General features: G+C 38.8%; 2 protein-coding genes across 2 annotated transcripts; one reads left to right on the top strand and one right to left on the bottom strand.

The window, feature by feature from the left end:
* The first annotated feature begins 1081 nt into the window (after positions 1-1081).
* LOC136247325 (uncharacterized) lies at positions 1082-16838 on the top strand. The gene is made up of 3 exons (XM_066038948.1): positions 1082-1241; positions 9782-9917; positions 16434-16838. Exons 1-3 carry the CDS (start codon positions 1103-1105, stop codon positions 16618-16620), a joined length of 462 nt encoding a protein of 153 aa, XP_065895020.1. The 5' UTR covers positions 1082-1102; the 3' UTR covers positions 16621-16838.
* Positions 16839-18366: 1528 nt separating this feature from the next.
* On the bottom strand, positions 18367-21687 carry LOC136247321 (uncharacterized). Its single transcript, XM_066038942.1, has 8 exons — positions 20401-21687; positions 20298-20345; positions 19732-20237; positions 19478-19672; positions 19176-19403; positions 18885-19110; positions 18787-18828; positions 18367-18739 (listed from the first exon to the last, which is right to left on the bottom strand). Exons 1-8 carry the CDS (start codon positions 21602-21604, stop codon positions 18423-18425), a joined length of 2766 nt encoding a protein of 921 aa, XP_065895014.1. The 5' UTR covers positions 21605-21687; the 3' UTR covers positions 18367-18422.
* Positions 21688-21972: the final 285 nt, after the last annotated feature.

Here is a 21972-nt window from a genome sequence, read left to right on the forward strand (position 1 = left end):
TTTACCAACACTTTTGTACAGATACAACCTCTGTAATCTGACACCTCAGTACTCCATAATCCAATACAAAAATTTGATTCCCAAATTTGACTTGGAAATAAATTGTTTTCAACCTTTGTGATCTGTCAGAGAATAATAGTGGCATTAAAAGTAATCACAAAAAATATTTTTGAAGCAATCAAAGCATTTTATTGGTTGACAAAAATAGAAAAATGTTGTAATACTTGCAAATTCTAAAAGTAATTCATGTTAAAAACGTTGTGTGAATACGTTTTACCTACATAATCCACTAGATATTGTACAATGTCAGATTACAGACAATCCTCAACTTCCTTAATCCAGACAAAATATGGCTCCTATTGAGCGTCAGATTAGAGAGGTTTGACTGTAGCAACCTACTGCAAGCATTTCAGTTCATACTGAAAGCACTTTTGGTCTTGGACTTACTTATACCTAACTGCATGATACTGGAAAAATGTGCAATGAAGGTAATTGTGAGGCTTGTTTCTGATCAATATATTTTGTCATGAAGTGCAAACTTTCAAGTATCAAACTGTATGATGAATGCAATTATGTATATAAGTTACTGGGCTGCAGCTATGACAATGGTATATATCCTTGTAACAGAAACTATAGCTATATGTGACTGGGCCTGCGGTAATAGGACATGTAGGCACATTATTCTTGCCTACTTTTTCACACGTTAATCACTCATACCTTTTTGTACCATTATGCTATGGCTTTGCAATTTTTAGCACTTAGTAAGCATTTAATTGGCATCATGATGCAAGTTACAGAATGGAAATATACTTTTCCACTGCTGAGATATGACCTATAGCGTGATAAGGTGTAGTTTGTGCCCACATGCCCTGTTTTTGCAGGCCCGGTCACATATAGCCAACCACTGCAACCAGCTACTGGCAGCATGGAATATCATAATTATAATAATATTATGCTGTGTAAGGCTTCCATATATGTACATTCAAATTACACTGACTACTATAGCTTCACATAAGTTATTATGAGTGCTATAAAAGACATAGTTGCAGCTCCCACATACATATATACATAGCTACATCTAGTTGTGCCAGAACAGTTAAAGATGTTGCTTGCGATAACCTTACCCTTCAGCCTATGTCTGGGGCTCCTGTTTAACCAGGTTATGGCATCATCATTGGAGAAAGACAATGCTATTGCAAACATGATTTTGAAGAACTATCATCTCTTTGTTAATGCTTCAAGTGAGGTACTTTAAGATAGCTATAGGCCTGAGTGCCAAAACAAGTCTTTTATGTATACTTTTCTGAAAGCCATTTTAGCTACGTATATGACTGCATGTCTGCAATGGACGATATCCGCATTGATAAATTTTGATGTCATAATTGACAAAACAGCGTGCAGGCTTCAGAGATTTTAGCACGCAGTATTTGAAATGAATGTTGTCTGTAGTTTTCTTTACTTGAAACCAAGAGAAAATTAAGGTAAGAAGTAGTACATGTACCGTGATGATATAATAGACCAAAAATTTTTAATTTGGACACAGTTAGGCTTATTTGTATTGCATTATATACTATATATGCTTCACCTTCGCTCTTTTTAGAATTTATAAACGCTATCATAGGGAAACACTATCTCGCCCAATAGAGAAACTCACCTAATATCGGACGGGCTCCAAAACGGACACAATTACTTGAGCTACAACAGTTTTTGAACAACTTGTATGTCTTTAGATAGTTCAAGGCTGAGGGATTTGGGCACCAAGTATCAGCTTTCTCGGCTTCTTTGTCTGGTTGCAACAGCCCTGCAAAGTCATTTCCGATTAATACGTAAAATCAGAAAAAAACAAAAAAACAAACAAAAGAAGACAGTCGATTCACGGACACTCATTGTCTAGCTACATATCAGACTTGCATTTGATCAACGGTTTTCTATCTAAAAGTTGTAGAGCAACTCATCTACTTTCTAACTACCCTGGTTTATTTAATCAAATCCTTTTAATCACGAATTACAAATCAAATAAAATGAGCCGTCACTGGAGTAATAATCGCACTATAACTTAAGTATACGGAAACTTGATTAAGTATACGTTGTTTGAGATATGTTTACTGGAAATGTGCACCGTATACTGTTACAAACACCATTTACTTCCGTATAGTTAATTTCATAGTGCGATTATTACTCCAGTGATGTTTCATTTTATTTGATTTGTAATTCGTGATTAAAAGGATTTGATTAAAAGGATTTGATTAAAATAATGGGGATATTTAGAAAGTAGATGAGCTGATCTATTATTATTATATTATTATTATTATATTGTGTTAAGTACAGAACTCAGATTGAGTATTATATGTACAAATTTACAATGTTGTTCTTAAATTGATTAAAAGATTCTGCTTTAACCACCGGCGTCATTTCAAGGGATTCTCTTAATGGTACCAAAGTGCTTTCCAGTACTTCTGATGCCACACTGGTCACTTAATTTTGTTTATAATGATGATAAATGATGGATCAAAATGTTTGGTAGTAGTAGTAGTTGGTGTTTCTGTGATTTTATATGATGCAGTATACCAGCAGCTCACCAGGAGCTCCACCCAGCTCGAATCAAAAATGAAAGATTTTGTGCTTCTTTCGGTTTGTTTTTGGATGTTTTGCAGCATAATGGTGATGTAGGGTGATCTAGTGAAGATTTGAAGTTGCTGTGGAGCGTGAGATGTGAAGTCAAATTTGGACGATTTTGCTGCCTCCCTTGATGCATAGCTTAGAGCGAGGCGTGGAAGCCGTGGATGAAATAATAATTGACAACCACTGCTACCAAACGTTTAGGGACATCTTTTGCCATAGTTTTAGTTTATAATTGATGATTGTTGTGGCTGCAGAAGCGATGGAAATGGCTAGAAAGCGCGACACAATTCTCTGATGCTGCAGAAAATTTTGACGCTCGTCACCCAGATGGTGAAAAGTCTCAGATCTTTTCCAAACTAACAGCATAGACAGACTATGCACCCAACCGTATCGAAACACTATGAGGAATAGTTGGCTTCTCTTGCCCTGGGTGGTAGGGCAGTTTGAATTCAAAACTTCGTATCTCTTTGTCTGTTTTTCAAAGAAAGCAACCCTGTGCCGGGCACCCAGCACATCGTTTACTTATTTCCTTGCGTACTTTTCAACTACAACAACTCTGGATACGATTTGGCTAAGTAGCAAGTTTCATCCGGTCCTTTGTGTGGAGCACGAAATTTTAAAATAAATTTTGCATCTTGCGAGATACTGAAAACAATATTTCTGTGAAGACAACAATCATGCCTCCGGTTTCATGGTGGATCAAGCAATGGGATACTACAATGAACATTCCACAATGGTAGGGGATTGATTTGTAGAAGTTGATTTTTCGGATTGCGGACCCTATCTTTGTTGGGTCGGTCTACAGTTTCAATAGGTGTGGCTGCTGCTAAGGGAGAAGAAGACAAGGATGCTCACCATGATGAGCTTGTGCAGGCTGCTGGAGGTGTCTTTGTCCCCCTGGTGGTTGAGTCCTTGGGTTTGTGGTCTGCTGCTAGTCGTCCTGTCTTGCAGGATATTGCTTTGAGGGCAACCACTAGGAGTGGCATTTCTCGTGGCCGAGTGTACCGCCATCTGCTAGAGCAACTCTCCGTTTGTCTGTGGCGCCACAATTCCCAGACATTTTTACATCTATTTAGCCTGCTGCCTGGCAGTTCTTTGTGGGAGTTGAACTCTGTTTCATGCTCCCACTCCCTGCAGTTTGGTCAGTAGTCTGCAGGGCTTTCTTCTTAAGGCCCCTGTCCGGGGTTTTGCTGTATGTATGCTGGCGGTCCATGCGGTGTTTTTGTAAGTCTGTGTAGGGCCTGTAGGTTTAGCTGCTTTGTTCTGCTCTTTGTCTTTTATGAAGAAAATAATATTTTTTAAAAAAATGGACATTACAGGGGGGTTATGACCGAATATTTGCGTATATTAATAAGGTCGAATTTCTGTCACGTGCTCACAGGGTAAACCCTTTGGGGAAATGATTTGAAGATTGCTATGCAGATAGACTAACCATCGTAGGAGTGCCTTTTTGTAGTTTGAAAGGAATCGAGATAAAGACCATGGCAGGGGCGGATCCAGACTATTAAAAAGGGGGGTTCCATTTTTGGAAATGCAATTGTACCTTCAGCCTAGCTGTAAGTTGAAGACCAAAAAAAACAAAAAAAAAACAAACAAACAAAAAAAAAAGGTCATCACCTACTGACAACAGCTGCCCCTCACCATAGATACCCTTACCAACTATATTTCCTTATTTATATCTAGATACATAACTTGCTACACTGCTCCTCAAAAGACTACTGTGACTGCTCTAATAGAGTATATCGATTTGACTGCTCTGTTAGAGTAGTTTTCCACCCAGATGTATTGGATCTCCCCTTTTTACCACACCTGAAGCAATCAGCCAAGCTTTCATACATTCTGGCTATTGAACGGTCAGTTGATCCACTGATTATAGAGCTGCGACATTCTATTTTAGCTAACAGATCCGATATCTCTTCCACTGTCCTTGACTGTTTATCTGCTGCTAAGGCTTCAGTTGCCAACATTCACTCTGCAACTTTCAAGAACCATACTCGCCACAACTTACGTTCTGCTCACATTGGATATTGGAAATCAAAACTGGAACCATTAACTGTTCAAAATAAATTTTTAGATATTGTAACTCTGGAGCAAGCTTGCCCTCTGTGGAAGAGATTGATGTATGGCCTCCCTGAAAAACAGCTGTCCTTCCTGCTACATGCTGGTTGTGACACTCTACCAACCCCTATGAACCTGGTCAGATGGAACATCATTACTGATCCTACATGTGCTCTTTGTCAAGCTCCTCAACCCACAACAAACCATATTTTGACTGGCTGTCCTGCTGCTCTAGATCAAGGCAGGTATACCTGGAGACATGATTCAGTTTTACAGGTCCTTGTTCATGGGCTCCAACAGCATTTACCTGAAACATTCAAACTTTATGCTGACCTTCCGGTTATCTAGCTAGTTCCAGCCCCCTAGTACCATCCCAACCAATCTTTCCTCCACCCTCAGCAGGCCTGACTTGGTATTGGTTTCTAATGATTCCATTTGTTTGTTCGAATTGACAGTACCAACTAATGCCCAGCAACATCTTCTTGCTGCTAGAGCTAGAAAGGAAGATCGATATAGCTCCTTGCAATACGGCCTCCAGCTTTCTGGGTTAACTGTCAATCTTGTTCCCATTGAAATTGGTTGTTTAGGCCACTTTTTGTCAGAAACAATTGCTCAAATGGCGACTGCTTGTGAAGTGCCAAAAAAAACCGTAAGATCCTTGTTTGAGCAGGCAGCTCGCATTGCTGTGTCCTGTTCTTACAGAATTTTTAATTCTAGAGCCTCCCTGGGCTGGGATCTTTTAGACCACCTTAGGTAAACTTTAAGTATTACATATATGTAGATATAGATTTTTTTATTATTTTTTTGGTGTATTGTAATTTAATTTACTTTTAGTTAATTCCAGGGCTCCTGTACTGATCCATCAGTACATGGTACCCCTGTGTTTAGGCCCCTGTATGCTTGTAATGTATATATTGTCTTAATCATTAAGACGTTTATCTCTCTTCTCTCTCGAGTAAGAGAGGCTCTTTCAAAAGGGGGGTTCCATGGAACCCTTGGAACCCCTCTGGATCCACCCCTGTATGGAGATATGACGCAAAACCCAACCGGTGTCACAATTATGCAATCGAGTTTCGTGAATAAAACTATTAATTTTCACGCCTTCCAGGTAAACTGCTTAGAAGAGTGAGCTGAAAATCAATAATTATGTAGATTAAGAAATCATCATAGAAAATCCATGGAGTAATATAGAAGAATCGGAGTAAAAGCCACCGAGTTTTAATGCGAGATCCAACTAGCTATGTGTAGCAAGTGGGAGATCGAGATACTCTCAATAGCTATAGTAGCTACAGCCACCCTATTAAAAGTATTTAGTTTGTATGTAGTTCAACTTACTAAATTACATAGTTAGTTCCAGGAGCGGATCCAGAGTTTGGAAAGAGGGGGGTACCTTGCTGAAAAAAGTTGAAGAGTGAAAAAAAGGTCACAGCAATATTAACTAGTTATCCTTTACCAAATATATATTATATCATGTATGTAAAATAAAATCCTTATTTATAGCTTCATAGGTAAGCCACACTGCCTCATGAACACTGTGACTAATTGACTGCTCTATTAGAGTATCTCGATCTTGTATGCATATTTTTTGAGGTGGGGAGGTTGGGACTGTGTCCCCCCCCGATCTGCCACTGAGTTCATTGTGTTCTATTGTTGCAATAATGATAGTTCTTTGTTGACGAAAAAATCACAAGACTTTATAGCTACTGACAACTGTATAAACTGTAGATAAACTGGATGCTGCCTGAATAATAGAGTTTAGCTCTACAAACAAGTCACACTGTCAGGAGTTCATCTAACCCACAAGAGTTCAGTTACATACCAGTTATCACAGATGCTAACCTCTTAATAATTTTAGGAGTGAGACCTCAAGGTCTACCAGCAACTAGACACAGGGTTCCTCCAGGATTCTTGTAAAGACCAAAAAACTAACTAACAAACAAAAAAGGTCACAACATGTTAAAAGTACATAAAATTTAATAGCATGAATAGCTATCCTAATAAGGTACAAAAGTGTATCATGTGATGCAGCTCAATCTACCTGAAGAAAACAAGGTGCATGCACCTTCTTTACAACAACCTTATTTTAAGCGCAGGGCTTGTCCAATTTTAAGCACAGGGCTAATTGTGAAGACAGATCAGGCATGAGAAATGCGTGAGAACTAGCTGAAATAGTGAGAAACAGAGGGTAAGGCATGAGAGCATGAGATTACTAGGCAAAGAATGATACTCATGCCTTGCATGAGATAGCTAATGCATGAGAATTAACATGTCTGCAGTTATCTGGTTGGATAAAAGAAGTCATCCAGTAGAGAATTTAGCCACAAAAAGTCACACTGTAGAAAATTTAGCTACAAACCAATCAGCCTTTTTGTTTTTTTGATTGATTGATTGATTAATTGATTGACGGATTCAATTACAAATAAACCACCGTGTAGAGAATTCAGCACATGCATCTTTTATTATAGAGAAATCAGCTAGAAATAAATTACCTGTAGAGAGTTCAGCTATAGTAAACTGTAGAGAGTTCATCCACCATTAAATCATCCTGTACGGAATTCAGCTACAAACAAATCCCCGAGTTCAGTTACAAAAATGTTATCTGTAATGTGTTAAGCTAAAAATAAACCATCCAGTACAGAGTTCAGCTAACATCTAGAGAGCTCAGCTGTGAACAGGCCACCCAGTAGAAAGTTCAGCTTCAAACGAGTCACTCTGTAGAGAGTTCAGCTACAAGCTAGCCACCCGGTAGAGAATTCAGCTACAAACAAGTCACCTGTAGAGAGTTCATCTACAAACAGGTTACACAGTAGAAAGTACAGCTACAAGCATCTAGGTCACCCAATAGAGAGTTCAGCTACAAATAAATCACCCTTTAAGAAGTTTATTTAGTGATACAAGCAAGTCACTGTGTAGAGAATTCAGGTACAAACAAATCAACTGTAGAGAGTTCAATTATGAACAAGTAACCAGTAGAGTTCAGCTACAAACAAATCACCTGTATGGAGTTTATTCACAAAACAGTCACCGAATAGAGTATTCAGCTACAAATAAGCTACTCAGTAGAGAATTCAGCTACAAACAAGTCACCCAGTAGAGAGTCCAGCTACAAACAAATCACGTTGTGTATAGTTCAGCTACAGACAAATCACCCTGTAGAAAGTTCACCTATAAACTAGTTACCCAGCAGAGAATTCAGGTGATGTATATAGCTAGTAGAGAGTTCAGCTACTTCTGTAAAATGACTGGGCCTGCGATAATAGGGCATGTGGGCACATGATTTTTGCCTACTTTTTACACTTTCATCACTCATAACGTTTTGTACCATTATGCTATGGTATTGCAATTTTCAACTGTTAGTGAACATTTAATTGACATCATGATGCAAGTTACAGAATGGAAATATACTTTTCTAGTACTGCGATATGACCTGCATGTAGAGAGATGGGGTGCAGTTTATGCTCATGTGCCCTGTTTTCACAAGCCCGGTCACAAAATAATAAGTTATGTAGTAGGTTAAATTAATAGTAATATAACTAGTTATACATAGTAATTTGTAACAAGGATTAACTGTCCAAAATTGCAAAAAGTTGGATATTTGCATTCCATTGGTCTGTTGAGAAAAGTTCATTATTAACAATTATACAATTACAAAAATTAATAATGTATGTTATTGGATCACACTGGAACAGAGACATAAAGCATCTAGATTATCTTTATTTCACAGAATCACTCACCAGCAGGAGTCAGCATTGCAAATACCCAAGTACTTTCTGCCACAATCCACCAGCACAAGACAATATCACCCACTCAGACTCATACTGCCAGCAGCCAACACCACCAAATACCAAATGGATTATTTTTATATAACTATTAAAGAATGGAACAATCTACCCTCCTTAGTCCTTATGCTATGACAAAGACTTTGTAATAAATGCACACATTCTAGCTAGTTATCTGTAAATATCCCCCGGCCATTTTTATATTTCTTTTTTTTTCATTGGCAGCATTTTGCTGCCTTCCAATTATTATAATCATAATCATAATCATGTTCAACTCTACCAACTCTTGCTTCTCCCTCCTGTAGTAAAGAAAAAGACAGGTAAAACGAAGCTCCAAAGCTGGCCAGTTTTGGAGTATACAAATACAAAAAATTGTGATTTCTAATCCAAAACAGTCAAGCTGAAAAAGCTATCCAATATATAATGGTGAAAAAGATGTAAAATCCAAGTTGACAGGCAAGAAATGGCTGTGATGATAGGTAAATGGCAAAAATTTTAATAACAACAATTCAGGTGAATTTGTTGCTGAGTCCTAGTGAAACTTAGAGGAGGCACTACAAGTTCACCTGAACTGTCATTGTTAAAATTTTTCCATTTACCTACCATCACATCCATTTCTTGGCAGCCTACTTGGATTTCACACCTTCTTTCACCATACATTTTTGGGGCCGCACCCTTTTTTTTACAGCTTGGCTGTTTTGGATTAGATAACATATATCTCTCATACTGTAGCTATAGGCATAATAAGGTGAAGGAATTATTCCTACAGTTTTTTCTATTTTCATTTTATTGCTCTACTGAGTGTTTACGAAGACAGCTAAATGATGAAATTTTCTGTTGATGTTTTTACCACAAGTAGCTACGTAGTCGCTAAAAAGGTAACACGTCTAGCTATAGCTAGTTGTGGGTATATCTATTATTTTCTGCCTCAAAAGTCTTCACACATGATTCATGAATGCCCCTGTAAAACCTCTATGAGGACGTTTAATGTCATCACTTTTTTTCCTTTTATCACTCGGTATCACTTTATTTCATTCCATAATGATTCACCTTTTAACAACTGTATATGTGACCGAATTTTGCCCATATGGGTGCATTTGACACCTAAAATATTTAATGATCAAATCTCAAACTTTATAGTGCAAATCTACTTGTTGATGGTTTTAAGCCATTTTCAATACATTAAATTACAAGAAATATTTTCAAAACTGTGCCCTGCTCTTATTAGCAACCCACTAAATTTGAAAATTCTAATTATTTCACGTGTGGCCATATGGGTGATTTTCCAAAATTCAGTCACATATAATCATTTTCATTCACAGGAAGGGTGTCTGGTTGTTGTCCTGTGATGGTAGAAGGACCCAATGCCACTGTTATTGAGCCATTACCAGAATGGCAAGCAAATGTCACACTTGTAGTAAGCAGTGGTACCTGCACTGATAACGACCATGGGTTTCGGTAAGTGTATAATGACTTTCTGATACATTGCACCCTTGTTGTGCATCAAATGTATAGTTTAGCTATTATTATTATTATTATTATTATTACTATTGTTTGACATGCAGTCTGAAAAAATAAGGGGTTTGTTGGCTGGTTTTGGGTAAAGAGAAATGATGGACTAGTATCCTAAAGCTAAAGCACAATACACAGTGACTGCATACTACTGCTCAGAACCCTCAGGAGGAGATATGTGTTGTGCTGATTATATGAACTATATTAGCTTTTAAGCTTCTTTTCTTTTGTTAAACATTATTATATTAATACTGTCCCTATGTGTATCTATACAAGCATAGATGTGTGAGCCCAGTATACTAAAACTGAAATAATGTCTGTCCTGTTGTCTATTAACACAAAATCTGGATATATTTTATAGTATCCCACAGCACATAAAAAGACAATAATTCAATCCCTTGTGTTTCAGTTGTTACTCGGTGTCATTGATTGCCAGCAAGTACAAAAAACTATAGAGAGAGAAAATTTAGAAAGGTGTAATAGGTATGCACACTAAAAAGTTACCAAAAATGTTTTAGAGGCAGACAAAAGTTTGTATCAAAAAGGTGCCCCAGCAAAAAAAGCAAAGGAAACATTACCAGCTGGAATCAAATATATCACCGTACAGCTGTCAGGCTCATTTAGCCACAACAGAACTGCAGTTGTTTATAATGGTATACTTAAGTTGAATGAAATTAGTGTTTACTGCAGGCAGTTTAAAGAAAGAATCACAACAAGTTCTGCTTTACATCCTTGAATTCAATACACTGTAAACAGCAAAATTAATAATGGCAGCCTCATTTACAAGCTACTTTACTTCAGATAATGGGGGTTTTGTTTGGCACAACACTATTTTGATATGTGTAGCAACTTGTGAAGGAATGCGTGAACTCAAATGGAATGCAGATGGATGGATAGAATTCTTTTCAGCTTTATATATGTGACCGGATTTAGAAAACCAGGTTTCCAAACACATCCAGATTTGAGACTTGGAAGGAGCGTAACTCAATGTAGGAGTAAGCTATCAGCAGTGAATGAATTGTGTAAAAATGTTAGGTCAGTAGCATACTGAGTAGTCAAGTTATAAGCAGTCAAAGTTGAAGAATTGGATGTGTGTGGAAGCCTGGTTTGGCCAAATGTAGTCACATATGAGTTAGAGCTGTACCGATATGGGATTTTGGCACGTACCGATATCTGATATGGATACCACCAAAAGAAGCCGATAACCGATAGTCGATCCGATATTTGCATTACACACAAAAGTCATAGTTAATCTGGGAAAAGTGTACAGTTACCTACTCTACAACAACATGTGGATATATTCATTGCTCACTCTATGCCTGTGGTAATAGTGGCTTAGGTTTCTATTGTGCAATCCAGACAATTAGGCACCCACAAACATTTTTATGCATACTCCCATGGAGCCTTAAACGGATTTTTCTGCATTACTCCGCATTTTATTGGCTTGTGTGAAGGCTGGTACAGTAGGTTTTCTTGTGACTGTTCTTTTATATTACTATCAAGACGCACGGTAGTGTGTCGTGCGGCCCAAGAAGCCGGCGCGCCACACCGTGAGTATATTGACAGGAAGAACGAAAACGTCATTTTCACACCATTGTATCTCGGTTATCACTTATCTGATTGGAACCAAATTTGCTACACAGTTGCCCGCCAGCCAAGGGAGTCTACATTCCAAATTTGAAGGAAATCGCTCCAGCCATTTCCGAGATACGAGCTGCCAAAGTTTCGTTTTTTTTCTTCGTTTTTTTTTCTTCTTCTTCGTCTCTTCGCACACTTGCAAAAATTGCTATAACAAGCAAACGCGTACTCCGATCGCCTTGAAATTTGGCACACAGAAAGGGAGTCCAAAGGCGAATCCTAGCATCAAATTTGGTACAAATCCGATGAATGGTTCAGGAGTTATGACCGATTATTCGCGTAAAACAAGATCGATTTGTTGTCACGCCTACAGGGTAAACCGCTTCATGGAATGAGTTGAAAATTGCGATGTAGTTGGAGTAACCATCGTAGGAGTGCCTTTTGGTGGTTTGAAAGGAATCGAGATAAAGACCACGGAGATATGACACAAAACCCAACCTGTGTCACAATTACGCGATCGATTTTTATGAATAAAAAAGTATTAGTTTTCACGCCTACTAGGCAAACCGCTTAGAGCAATGAGCTGAAAATCGGTGTATAGCTGGAATGATCTTCATAGAAAGTCCTTGCAGTAGTACAGAAGAATCGGATAACAAACCACTGAGTTATGATTCGAAAGCCAACTCCGTGTAGCAAATGCGAGATCGAGATACTCTAATAGAACAGTCACCCTAATAGAGCATTCGGCTAATTTATTTACTCTATTATAGAATTTTATTGCATCACAAGTTATTCTGTAGGGAGTTCAGCTGCAAACAGTTAATCTTATAGACAGTTCAGCAAGAAGACAGTCACCATGTGGAGAGTTAAGCAAATATATCACTATAGAGATTCAGAACATTAAAAGTCACACTGAAGAAAGTTCAGTTATAAAAAAGTCATGCACTGTGTAGAGAATTCAGCTACAATTAAGTCACTCTCTAGAGAATTCAGTTACACAGAATTCAGCTACACACAAGTCACTGTGGAGAGAGTTCAGCTACAAACAAATTACCCTTTAGAGTGATCAGCTACAAACAAAACACTTTGCAGGGTGTTCAGCTGCAACAAATCAACCTTTAGAGCGACCAGCAATGAACAAATCAACACAAATCTACCTGTAGAGAGATCAGCTACAAACAAATCACCCTGTAGAGAGATCAGCTAGAAACTACACACTATGTAAGGAGTTCAGCTACAAACAAATTACCCTGTAGAGAGATCAGCTACAAACTAGACACAGAGTAAGGAGTTCAGCTACAAGTAAATTACCCTGTAGAGAGTTCATCTACAAACAAATCAACCTGTAGAACAATCAGCTAGAAACAAATCACCCTTAAGAGAGGTCAGCTACAAAAAAATCACCCTGTAGAAAGATCAGCTAGAAGAAGTCACCTTGTAGAGTGTTCAGTTACAAAGAAACCATCATGTAGAGAGTTCAGCTGCAAACAAATCACTCTGTAGAGAGTTCAGCTACAAAGAAACCGCCATGTAGAGAGTTCAGCCTCATACAAACCACCTTATAGAGAATTCAACTACAACAAATCAACCTGCAGAGAGATCAACTACAAACAAATCACCTTATAGAGAGTTCAGCTACAAACAAATTACCCTATAGAGAGATCGGCTACAAACAAATCAACCTGCAGAGAGATCAGCTACGCACAAATCAACTTGTAGAGAGATCAACTACAAACATATCACCCTGTACAGAGATCAGCTAGAAACTACACACAATGTAAGGAGTTCAGCTACAAATAAATCACCTTTTAGATAGTTCAGCTACAAATAAATTACCTTGTAGAGAGATCGGCTACAAACAATTCAACTTGTAGAGAGATCAGCTACAAACAAATCACCCTGTAGAGAGATCAGCTAGAAACTAGACACAATGTAAGGAGTTCAGCTACAAGCAAATCACCGTGTAGAGAGTTCAGCTACAAACAAACCAACCTGTAGAGCGATCAGCTAGAAACAAATCATCCTGAAGAGAGGTCAGCTACTAAAAATCACCCTGTAGAGATATCAGCTAGAAACAAATCACCCTGAAGAGAGGTCAGCTACAAAAAAATCACCCTGTAGAGAGATCAGCTAGAAACAAATCACCCTGAAGTGAGGTCAGCTACAAACAAAACACTTTGCAGAGAATTCAGCTACAAACAAATCAGCTTGTAGAGAGATCAGTTACACACAAATCAACCTGTAGAGAGATAAGCTAGAAACAAATCACCCTGTAGAGAGTAGCTACAAGCAAAACACCCTGTAGAGAGTTCAGCAACAAAGAAACCACCATGTAGAGAGTTCAGCTGCTAACAAATCACCTTATAGAGAGTTCAGCTACAAACAAATCACCCTGTAGAGAGATCAGCTAGAAACTAGACACAATGTAAGCAGTTCAGCTACAAGCAAATCACCCTTTAGTGAGTTCAGCTACAAACAAATCAACCTGCAGTGAGATCACCTACAAAAAAAGCACCTTGTGCAGAGTTCAGCTACAAGTAATTCACCCTGTAGAGAGTTCAGCTAAAACAAATCAACCAGCAGAGAGATCAGCTACAAATAAATCACTTTACAGACAGTTCAGCTACAAACAAATTACCTTGTAGAGAGATCGGCTGCAAATTAATCAACCTGCAGAGAGATCAACTACACACAAATCAACTTGTAGAGAGATTAGCTACAAACAAATCACCCTGTAGAGAGATCAGCTAGAAACTAGATACAATGCAAGGAGTTCAGCTTCAAACAAAATCACCCTTTAGTGAGTTCAGCTACAAACAAATCAACCTGCAGTGAGATCACCCACAAAAACGCACTTGTACAGAGTTCAGTTACAAACAAATCACCCTGTAGAGAGATCAGATAGAAGAATTCACCTTGTAGAGAGTTCAGCAACAAAGAAACCACCATGTAGAGAGTTCAGCTGCAAACAAATCATCCAGTAGAAAGATCAGCTAGAAGAAGTTACCTTGTAGAGAGTTCAGTCACAAAGAAACCATCATATAGAGAGTTCAGCTACAAAGAAATTACCCCGTAGAGAGTTCAGCTAGAAGAAGTCACCTTGTAAAGAGTTCAGTTACAAAGAAACCATCATGTACAGAGTTCAGCTACAAAGAAACCACCTGTACAGAATTCAACTACAAACAAATTACCCTGTATAGAGATCAGCTAGAAGAAGTTACCTTGTAGATAGTTCAGCTACAACAATTCACCCTGTAGAAAGATCAGCTAGAAGAAGTCACCTTGTAGAGTGTTCAGTTACAAAGAAACCATCATGTAGAGAGTTCAGCTGCAAACAAATCACTCTGTACAGAGTTCAGCTACAAAGAAACCGCCATGTAGAGAGTTCAGCCTCATACAAATCACCTTGTAGAGAATTCAGCTACAACAAATCACCCTGTAGAGAAGAAGTTACCTTGTAGAGAGTTCAGCTACAAAGAAACCATCATGTAGGGAGTTTAGCTACAAAGAAATCACCATGTAGAGAGTTTAGCTGCAAACAAATCACCTGTAGAGAGTTCAGCTAGAAACAAATCACCCCGTAGAGAGATCAGCTGGACGAAGTCACCTTGTAGAGAGTTCAGCTGCAAAGAAACCATCATGTAGAGAGTTCAGCTGCAAACAAATCACCCTGCAGAGAGTTCAGCTACAAAAAAATCACCCTGTATAGAGTTCAGCTAGACGAAGTCACCTTATAGAGAGTTCAGCTACAAAGAAACCACTATGTAGAGAGTTTAGCTACAAAATAATCACCTGTAGAGAGTTCAGCTAGAAACAAAATACCCTGTAGAGAGACCAGCTAGAAGAGATTATCTTGTAGAGAGTTCAGCTACAAAGAAACCATCCTGTATATAGTTCAACTACATTTCAAGTCACCCAGTAGAGAGAACAGCTGCAAAAAAATATCCTGTGGGGAATAATGGGCATGTAATAAATATATGTATATAATTTGTATAAGTACTAATAAAATAAAAAATAATTGAAGTACTAAAATTCTTCTTTAAGTTCTTTTCTTCTTCCTGTCGTAAAGAAAAAAACACATGGGTTAAAAAAGCCCCAAAGCCAGCCATAGGCCGGCTTTGCAGTATACAAATACAAAAAGAAGTGATATCTAATCAAAAAACAGCCAAGCTGTAAGAAAAGGTGCGGCCCCCAAAAAGGCCATGGTGAAAAAAGATGTGAAATCCAAGGTGGCGGCCAAGAAATGGCTGTGATGGTAGGTTAATGGTTACATTTTAATAACGACAATTCAGGTGAATTTTGTGCCGCTTGGTCTTGGCACCAAATTCACCTGAATTGTTGTTATTAAAATGTAACCATTAACCTACCATCACAGCCATTTCTTGGCCGCCACCTTGGATTTCACATCTTTTTTCACCATGGCCTTTTTGGGGGCCGCACCTTTTTTTACAGCTTGGCTGTTTTTGATTAGATATATATATAACTGCTTCATTTATTTAAGACTGATAAGCTTTCCAGCAACAAATACTAAAATCGCGTGTATTTGTATGGCTTCTCATAGCGTAGCGCTTGCTGTACAGTGAACAATAAGCTACTGCTACTGAACAGCCACATAGATAACGTAGAAAACCAATATTATAATCCGTTTATGTGCAAACTATTGCTGTATAAATATCGGTAGCGATATCGGTTCTCGTACTGTTCTGCACCGATGCCGATATTGGTAAAAATTTCCATATCGGTGGCCGATATTTTGGCCGATCCGATTATCGGTACAGCTCTAATATGAGTTACCAGTAGCGGTACAGCTAATGCATCATAATGTGTGTAAATATGTACTATATGTAATATTACTTCTTTATTATAACAATTGTCTATTTGCAGATGTGGTGTTGTTTGGGGAGATTATTCTCAACCAGATGCTAAGTATCTTGTCAACTTGGAACCCTGTGAAGTTATCCACCAATATCCTAAAGCTAAAGCACAATACACAGTGACTGCATACTACTGCTCACAACCCTCAGGAGGAGATATGTGTTGTGCTCATTATATGAACACAATTAGCTTTTAAGCCCCTTTTCTTTTGTTAAACATTACTATGCACACTGTCCCCATGTGTATCCTTACATGCATAGATCTGTTAGCTCAGTATAGTAGTATCTACGTTTTCTTTGTTCAAGTTTAAATGTGTCTCTTAATTCACTCAATCAACACCTAAAAGTAATGTTGAAGGTTTTAAGCTGTATTCACAATTGTTTTAGACTTAATTGTACAGTGCAGTATATGAAATGTACAGTACATATAGTTCAACAGTAATGTTAACTGAAAGATTATATCAAGAGTACATAATAATAGAAGAGAGAGGAGAGTGTCTAACTGCTATAGATTCGCCAAACGCACAGCGCTCAGACATTACGCAATCATCTATAGCCACCAAAGGTGACAAATGGCTAACAACCACTTCATGCACACATAATAAAAATTATTTCTTTTATGAGCGCTTATATATTAAAACATGTGGCGAGCAAAGGTGTTCGAAGATACTGATTCCTGTGATTCAAGTGGCGAATCTGATAGTGAAGACCAACCAGCACCCAAAAAGCTTCGTACTTCAAAGAGACTTACCAAATCAAAGCAGCAGCCACAGCAACGTCGAAAGGCTTTACTGAAGGCAGAAAGACAGAAATTAGAAAGCTACGTGAAAAAGCTGAACTCGGATAAAATCTCCTCACATTCACTTGAGGAAGTATGTGGCCAAAAGCTATTTAAAGGAGAAGATATACAGGCGTTTGGCTGCTCTGTCGATCCCAAAGCATTAAATTTCCTTGCACATCACTTACAACTAGCATTTGCTCGTCTGTTTGTTGAATGCTCCACCAAGAAAGAGCGATATCTTCATTTTCAAATATCCTGGCATAAACATTGCAGCTTTTTGCTGGTTGAAAAGAATCAGCACCTCACACAGCTAGGTCTGCACCCTTCTGATCCAGTAGCAGAGCAAGTTCTTACAGCACGATCAGAGTGGCATAAAGTGAAGGAGAAACATGCATTGTCTCAAGATGCATCTTCTAGATTTTTAACTCTGTATTGCTCATCCACACTTGATCAGTTGCTGAGGCAGTGTCACAAGGTGATGCAATCTTTTAGCAAGAAGTCCAGTGGTAATGCAGAAGTGACAGAAGACAGTGAAGATGTATTTTATCGGTTTGGAGGGGCGGCTATAGCCAGTATGTTGCATAGTAGGTATGAAAAGTTAAAGCAGCACTGTGGTGATGATCAGCAACTCTCCGAGGAAACAACCATACTTCAGAAACTGAGTATACACAAGAAGGAAGACAAGGAACTGATACCTGACAGCTTGAAGTACCGTGACAAAGGTCACATGTATTTCCCATGTGTAGAATTGTTACCGCTAATAAAAGAAGTTGATCTTGCCACAAAAGAATATACCAATGGTGAAAGTTTCAAAAAGTATGGCTCGGAATTGCTAACTGTTATATCTAACAAGTTAGTTCTTGACACAAAATTGTTATCTTTATATGAAACCATTTTGCGAGAGAAGATACCAGAATTTTCTGAAATGAGTGACAAGAGTGTAGACAGTGTATTTAAGGAATTTGTACGTAAACTATGCCATACAAGGATCCAAGAATTTTTAGATTCTTTTAAGCAACAGAGCGCAGCACACAAAGGCTTAGCTACTTTGGCAGGACAAAACCTAAGGGACTCACTGTTAAGTCATCATGTTAACCTCAAAAGCAAGTCATCCCAAGGAACAACATCAGATACATTATAATAACGATATGTCAAGACACTGTTAAATTATTAAAGAATCATTAATTGCAAATAAATCATAAAAATGTATCGTGTCATCTATTGATTTGGTTTAATTGTGCGTTCATACTTTTTCTTCTCTAGTGGAACTTCACAAAGTTGAAGGGGTGTATCTCGATATCCCTTAGAGCTGTGATGGGGAGTCACAGTGTGCTTTACAAGGTGAGCTGCTCTAACAGTAGGATAATTCATTGCACTTAATTTTCCCCTTGCTGTACTCTTGAACTGGCTAAATAATGTCTCCACTGCACTGCCAGATAACCTTACTGGACTTATAAAATGTTCTGGGTATTCATCTAAAAACCAAGTGGCAAAACCAGTGAATCCGTAAACACATACTCTCAGTAGATCCCATGCTAATAAAGTATACATTATAAATAGGAATAGCAACTGTGATTCTTACTTTGCCAGCTAAGAAATCTGGGATCTTGTGTGCCAATGGACTCTAAATAGAATATTTTTAGCATACTGCACAAGATGACCTCATTTAATTAAACTAACCTTCAGAAAGCTCGTTGTACCACTTCTCAAAGTGACTAAATCCTTTGTGGATAGACAACATGGGTTCTGATCCCATGCTTGTGATTTTGTCATGAGACAAAAATCCGTCCTCAAAGAGATCTCTGCACGCTTCTAAGTACCGCAAGGTCAGACGAACATTGTCAGCATCATCTGGTATAGGGGATTGTGTAACGTAAGAGTTAAGCTCTGACAGAACTTGCTCTTGCTAAAGGAAGAACAAAATCGTATTACACACTATACACAAGTATGCAATATAGTGATAACACAGACCTGCATGATCTTGGCTGGGAACACGTTCAGTTTTGTCCACGAATCACGAATCACATGGATTTCACGAAGCTTTGGAACCATTCTTGCGTGCCCTATGTCTCGCCGCTGGCATTCCCTTGCAAACATGTCAACAATTGCTTTCCATCCAAACCCAGTCCCATTGCCATCCTCAAACGACCTAGTTCCTCCATCTTGTGAAGCATACAATGCGTTGATCATGTTCTTCAGCTTGAATGAAAATAAAACAGGGTGATTAAATACCGGTATAGTACAGCTAACATGTACAATACACTAGCACATACCTGATGACTTGGACATATGAGCCAATAAATATTGTGGAGGGGATCACATGGATTGGAGAACCAAGGCTTCACCTTGAAACGGTCAGTTCCTTTGCACACACCATACACACCACTAACTCCATGTGTAGCCTTCAGAAATGTGAGGTTAGGTGCAGCACCATCACAAATAAGTAAACTAGTCCTTAATCCATTAACCTATACAACACAAAAGATAACTACATGCAAGTTGTCCATGCAGCATGTATCAAACAAACCTGAAACAATCGGATTGTTTCAAAGATACATGCTGAAATAAACTTAGCAGACACAGCATCTTCACTGGTGAAATAGGGACCAACAACGTCAAATCCTGATGTGAGGTCCCTCCACAGAAATTGCAGTATGTAGTTGGTCATCTTTGTGTGTCTGTCCTCTTCAAGCAATTGGTAGACATCTAGCAGTGATGCCTGATCCCTTTCTGACATTGCCAACCCAATTATCTGATGGTTCCTAGAGTTCCACATCAGAGAGGAAACAACTTTTACCTCATCAAATATAAGGACACCGTTTGACTTTGGTCTGCACTTTCCACTGCTGGCACAAGATTCTTTGAAAGCTTCATAACTTTCAATCTGCTTTAAAATTGACTCATTTGAAGCACCAGCTTCGTGTAGAAAGGCACCAGTATAAGACTGAATAGTAGAACGTGAAGGCAGTTGTAACACATTAAAACTCTTGAGAGCCTCATATGCCGCTGGACTGCGAACAAAAATGGCCAGTGCTACAAAATACATAGTTGTGGTATTCTCAATCATACAACTTAGCTAATAAATGAACTAACCTATTCTAATAGTAACCGGATTCCAACGGTTACCCCTCTTGCGGTTCACTGTGGTACAAACAATTATTATAATTAAAATACAGCACTGTAGCATTGCCCTTACTGTTCCGCAGTTGATCCTTCAGAAAGGTAGTCTGAGCACACCTGTCTGATTGCCATATGTTACGCATACTGTTTCCAATGTGCTTTGATTTAGCTTCCCCTTCCTGAAATACCTTGCCCAATTCATCATTATGTTGCTCTTCGATCTTTTCAATAACAGCATTCAACTCATCATTCTGATCATCGTCTAAAGTAACATCTAGATGTTCATACTTGGCAAGCTTGGCTTTATCTGCTGATCTTTCTCTCTGGGTTGCCTTCTTTCGCTTCTGTGCACTGGCTGGGGATAAATGCTTTAATTTGTAATTTGAAGATGGCTGCTGCCTCTGGAGTTTTGTAGAAGGATCAACTTTACTACTCCTGTTTTGCTGGTGGTTAAGCAAAGCACGCAGACGCTTGCATTGCTTACAGAGTACAACATATTGGCTCTTCTCTTCCATAGTAGCATTGTGAGCTAGTTGATGCAGCAATATACAGTGAATTGAGTCAACCCTCTGAAAAGGTCTCTGCCATAGCCGAACAGTGCTGATGTGAAACCTTATTACTTTGACATAAAAGTCAAAGTAATGTTGGTATTCCAATCCTGGACAGAATTTATAGCTGGCATTTTGGGAAACCATGTTGATTACCGGGCGGGCATTATCCAAGGATTCTATTGTTCCAGCTTGCACTGAACTGAACAGAGCTTGAACGTCATATGTAACATTGTTAGAATCAGAATCAAAAAACAGAGCTCGCACTGGGGACATACACCCCACACCTGCTACCTGCTGGGTGTCTTGTTGAGAAATTTCAAGATATTCCCTTTTCTCTGACCGTCTCATGGCAAACACAAGATCAGGATAACTTTCTTCTAGGCCAGCGATATTCTTTGTAGTAAACAAACCTGACGGTGATAAATCAGATGATTGACTGCATGGAGGTGGTGGGTCTGGTAGTGAAGATGGTTGCTTCGGCAATGGAACTGTTTGTGCAAGCAATTTATATGGTTGATTTGGTAATGGAGCTGGTGGGTCTGGCAACAGAGCTGGTTGATGTGATGACAGAAGTTCTTGATTTGATACTGGCATTGGCACAATGTCACTATACGAATTATCAGTTCGCTGTACCGGAGGATGGTGTGTATTCTGCAGCTGCAGTCTTGGCTGAAATGAAATGAGCTGAGAAAATCTGGGGAGAAATGACACAGAGGCTCCCCTACCCATGGGGCAATGCAATTGTTGAAGTCCATAAGTATGCAGCTGTGCAGGATTACAAGCATTTAACAGCGGAATAAACCTGGGAACTTCTGGTATTGCATTATGTCCTGCTCTACCAATGCCATGGTGGGCATCAGTTAAGGAAATTAGATTGTTCCCAGGTAAGTCGGCTCGTTGTATGATTCCTGGATTCATTTCGAGCCTAACTCTTTGTTGTTCATCACAACTTCGCCGTTGTGGCGTTCCCATCACCTACTCTCGAAGAACACGACGAAACGTTCAGCACTTAATACTCGATTACACGCGCTGTTACCTCGATTATTAGCTGCTATCTCGATTATAGGCGCTGCTATCTCGATTATAGGCGCTGCCCT

This window comes from Dysidea avara, chromosome 2 (assembly GCF_963678975.1).
Source record: "Dysidea avara chromosome 2, odDysAvar1.4, whole genome shotgun sequence".
Lineage (NCBI taxonomy): Eukaryota > Metazoa > Porifera > Demospongiae > Dictyoceratida > Dysideidae > Dysidea > Dysidea avara.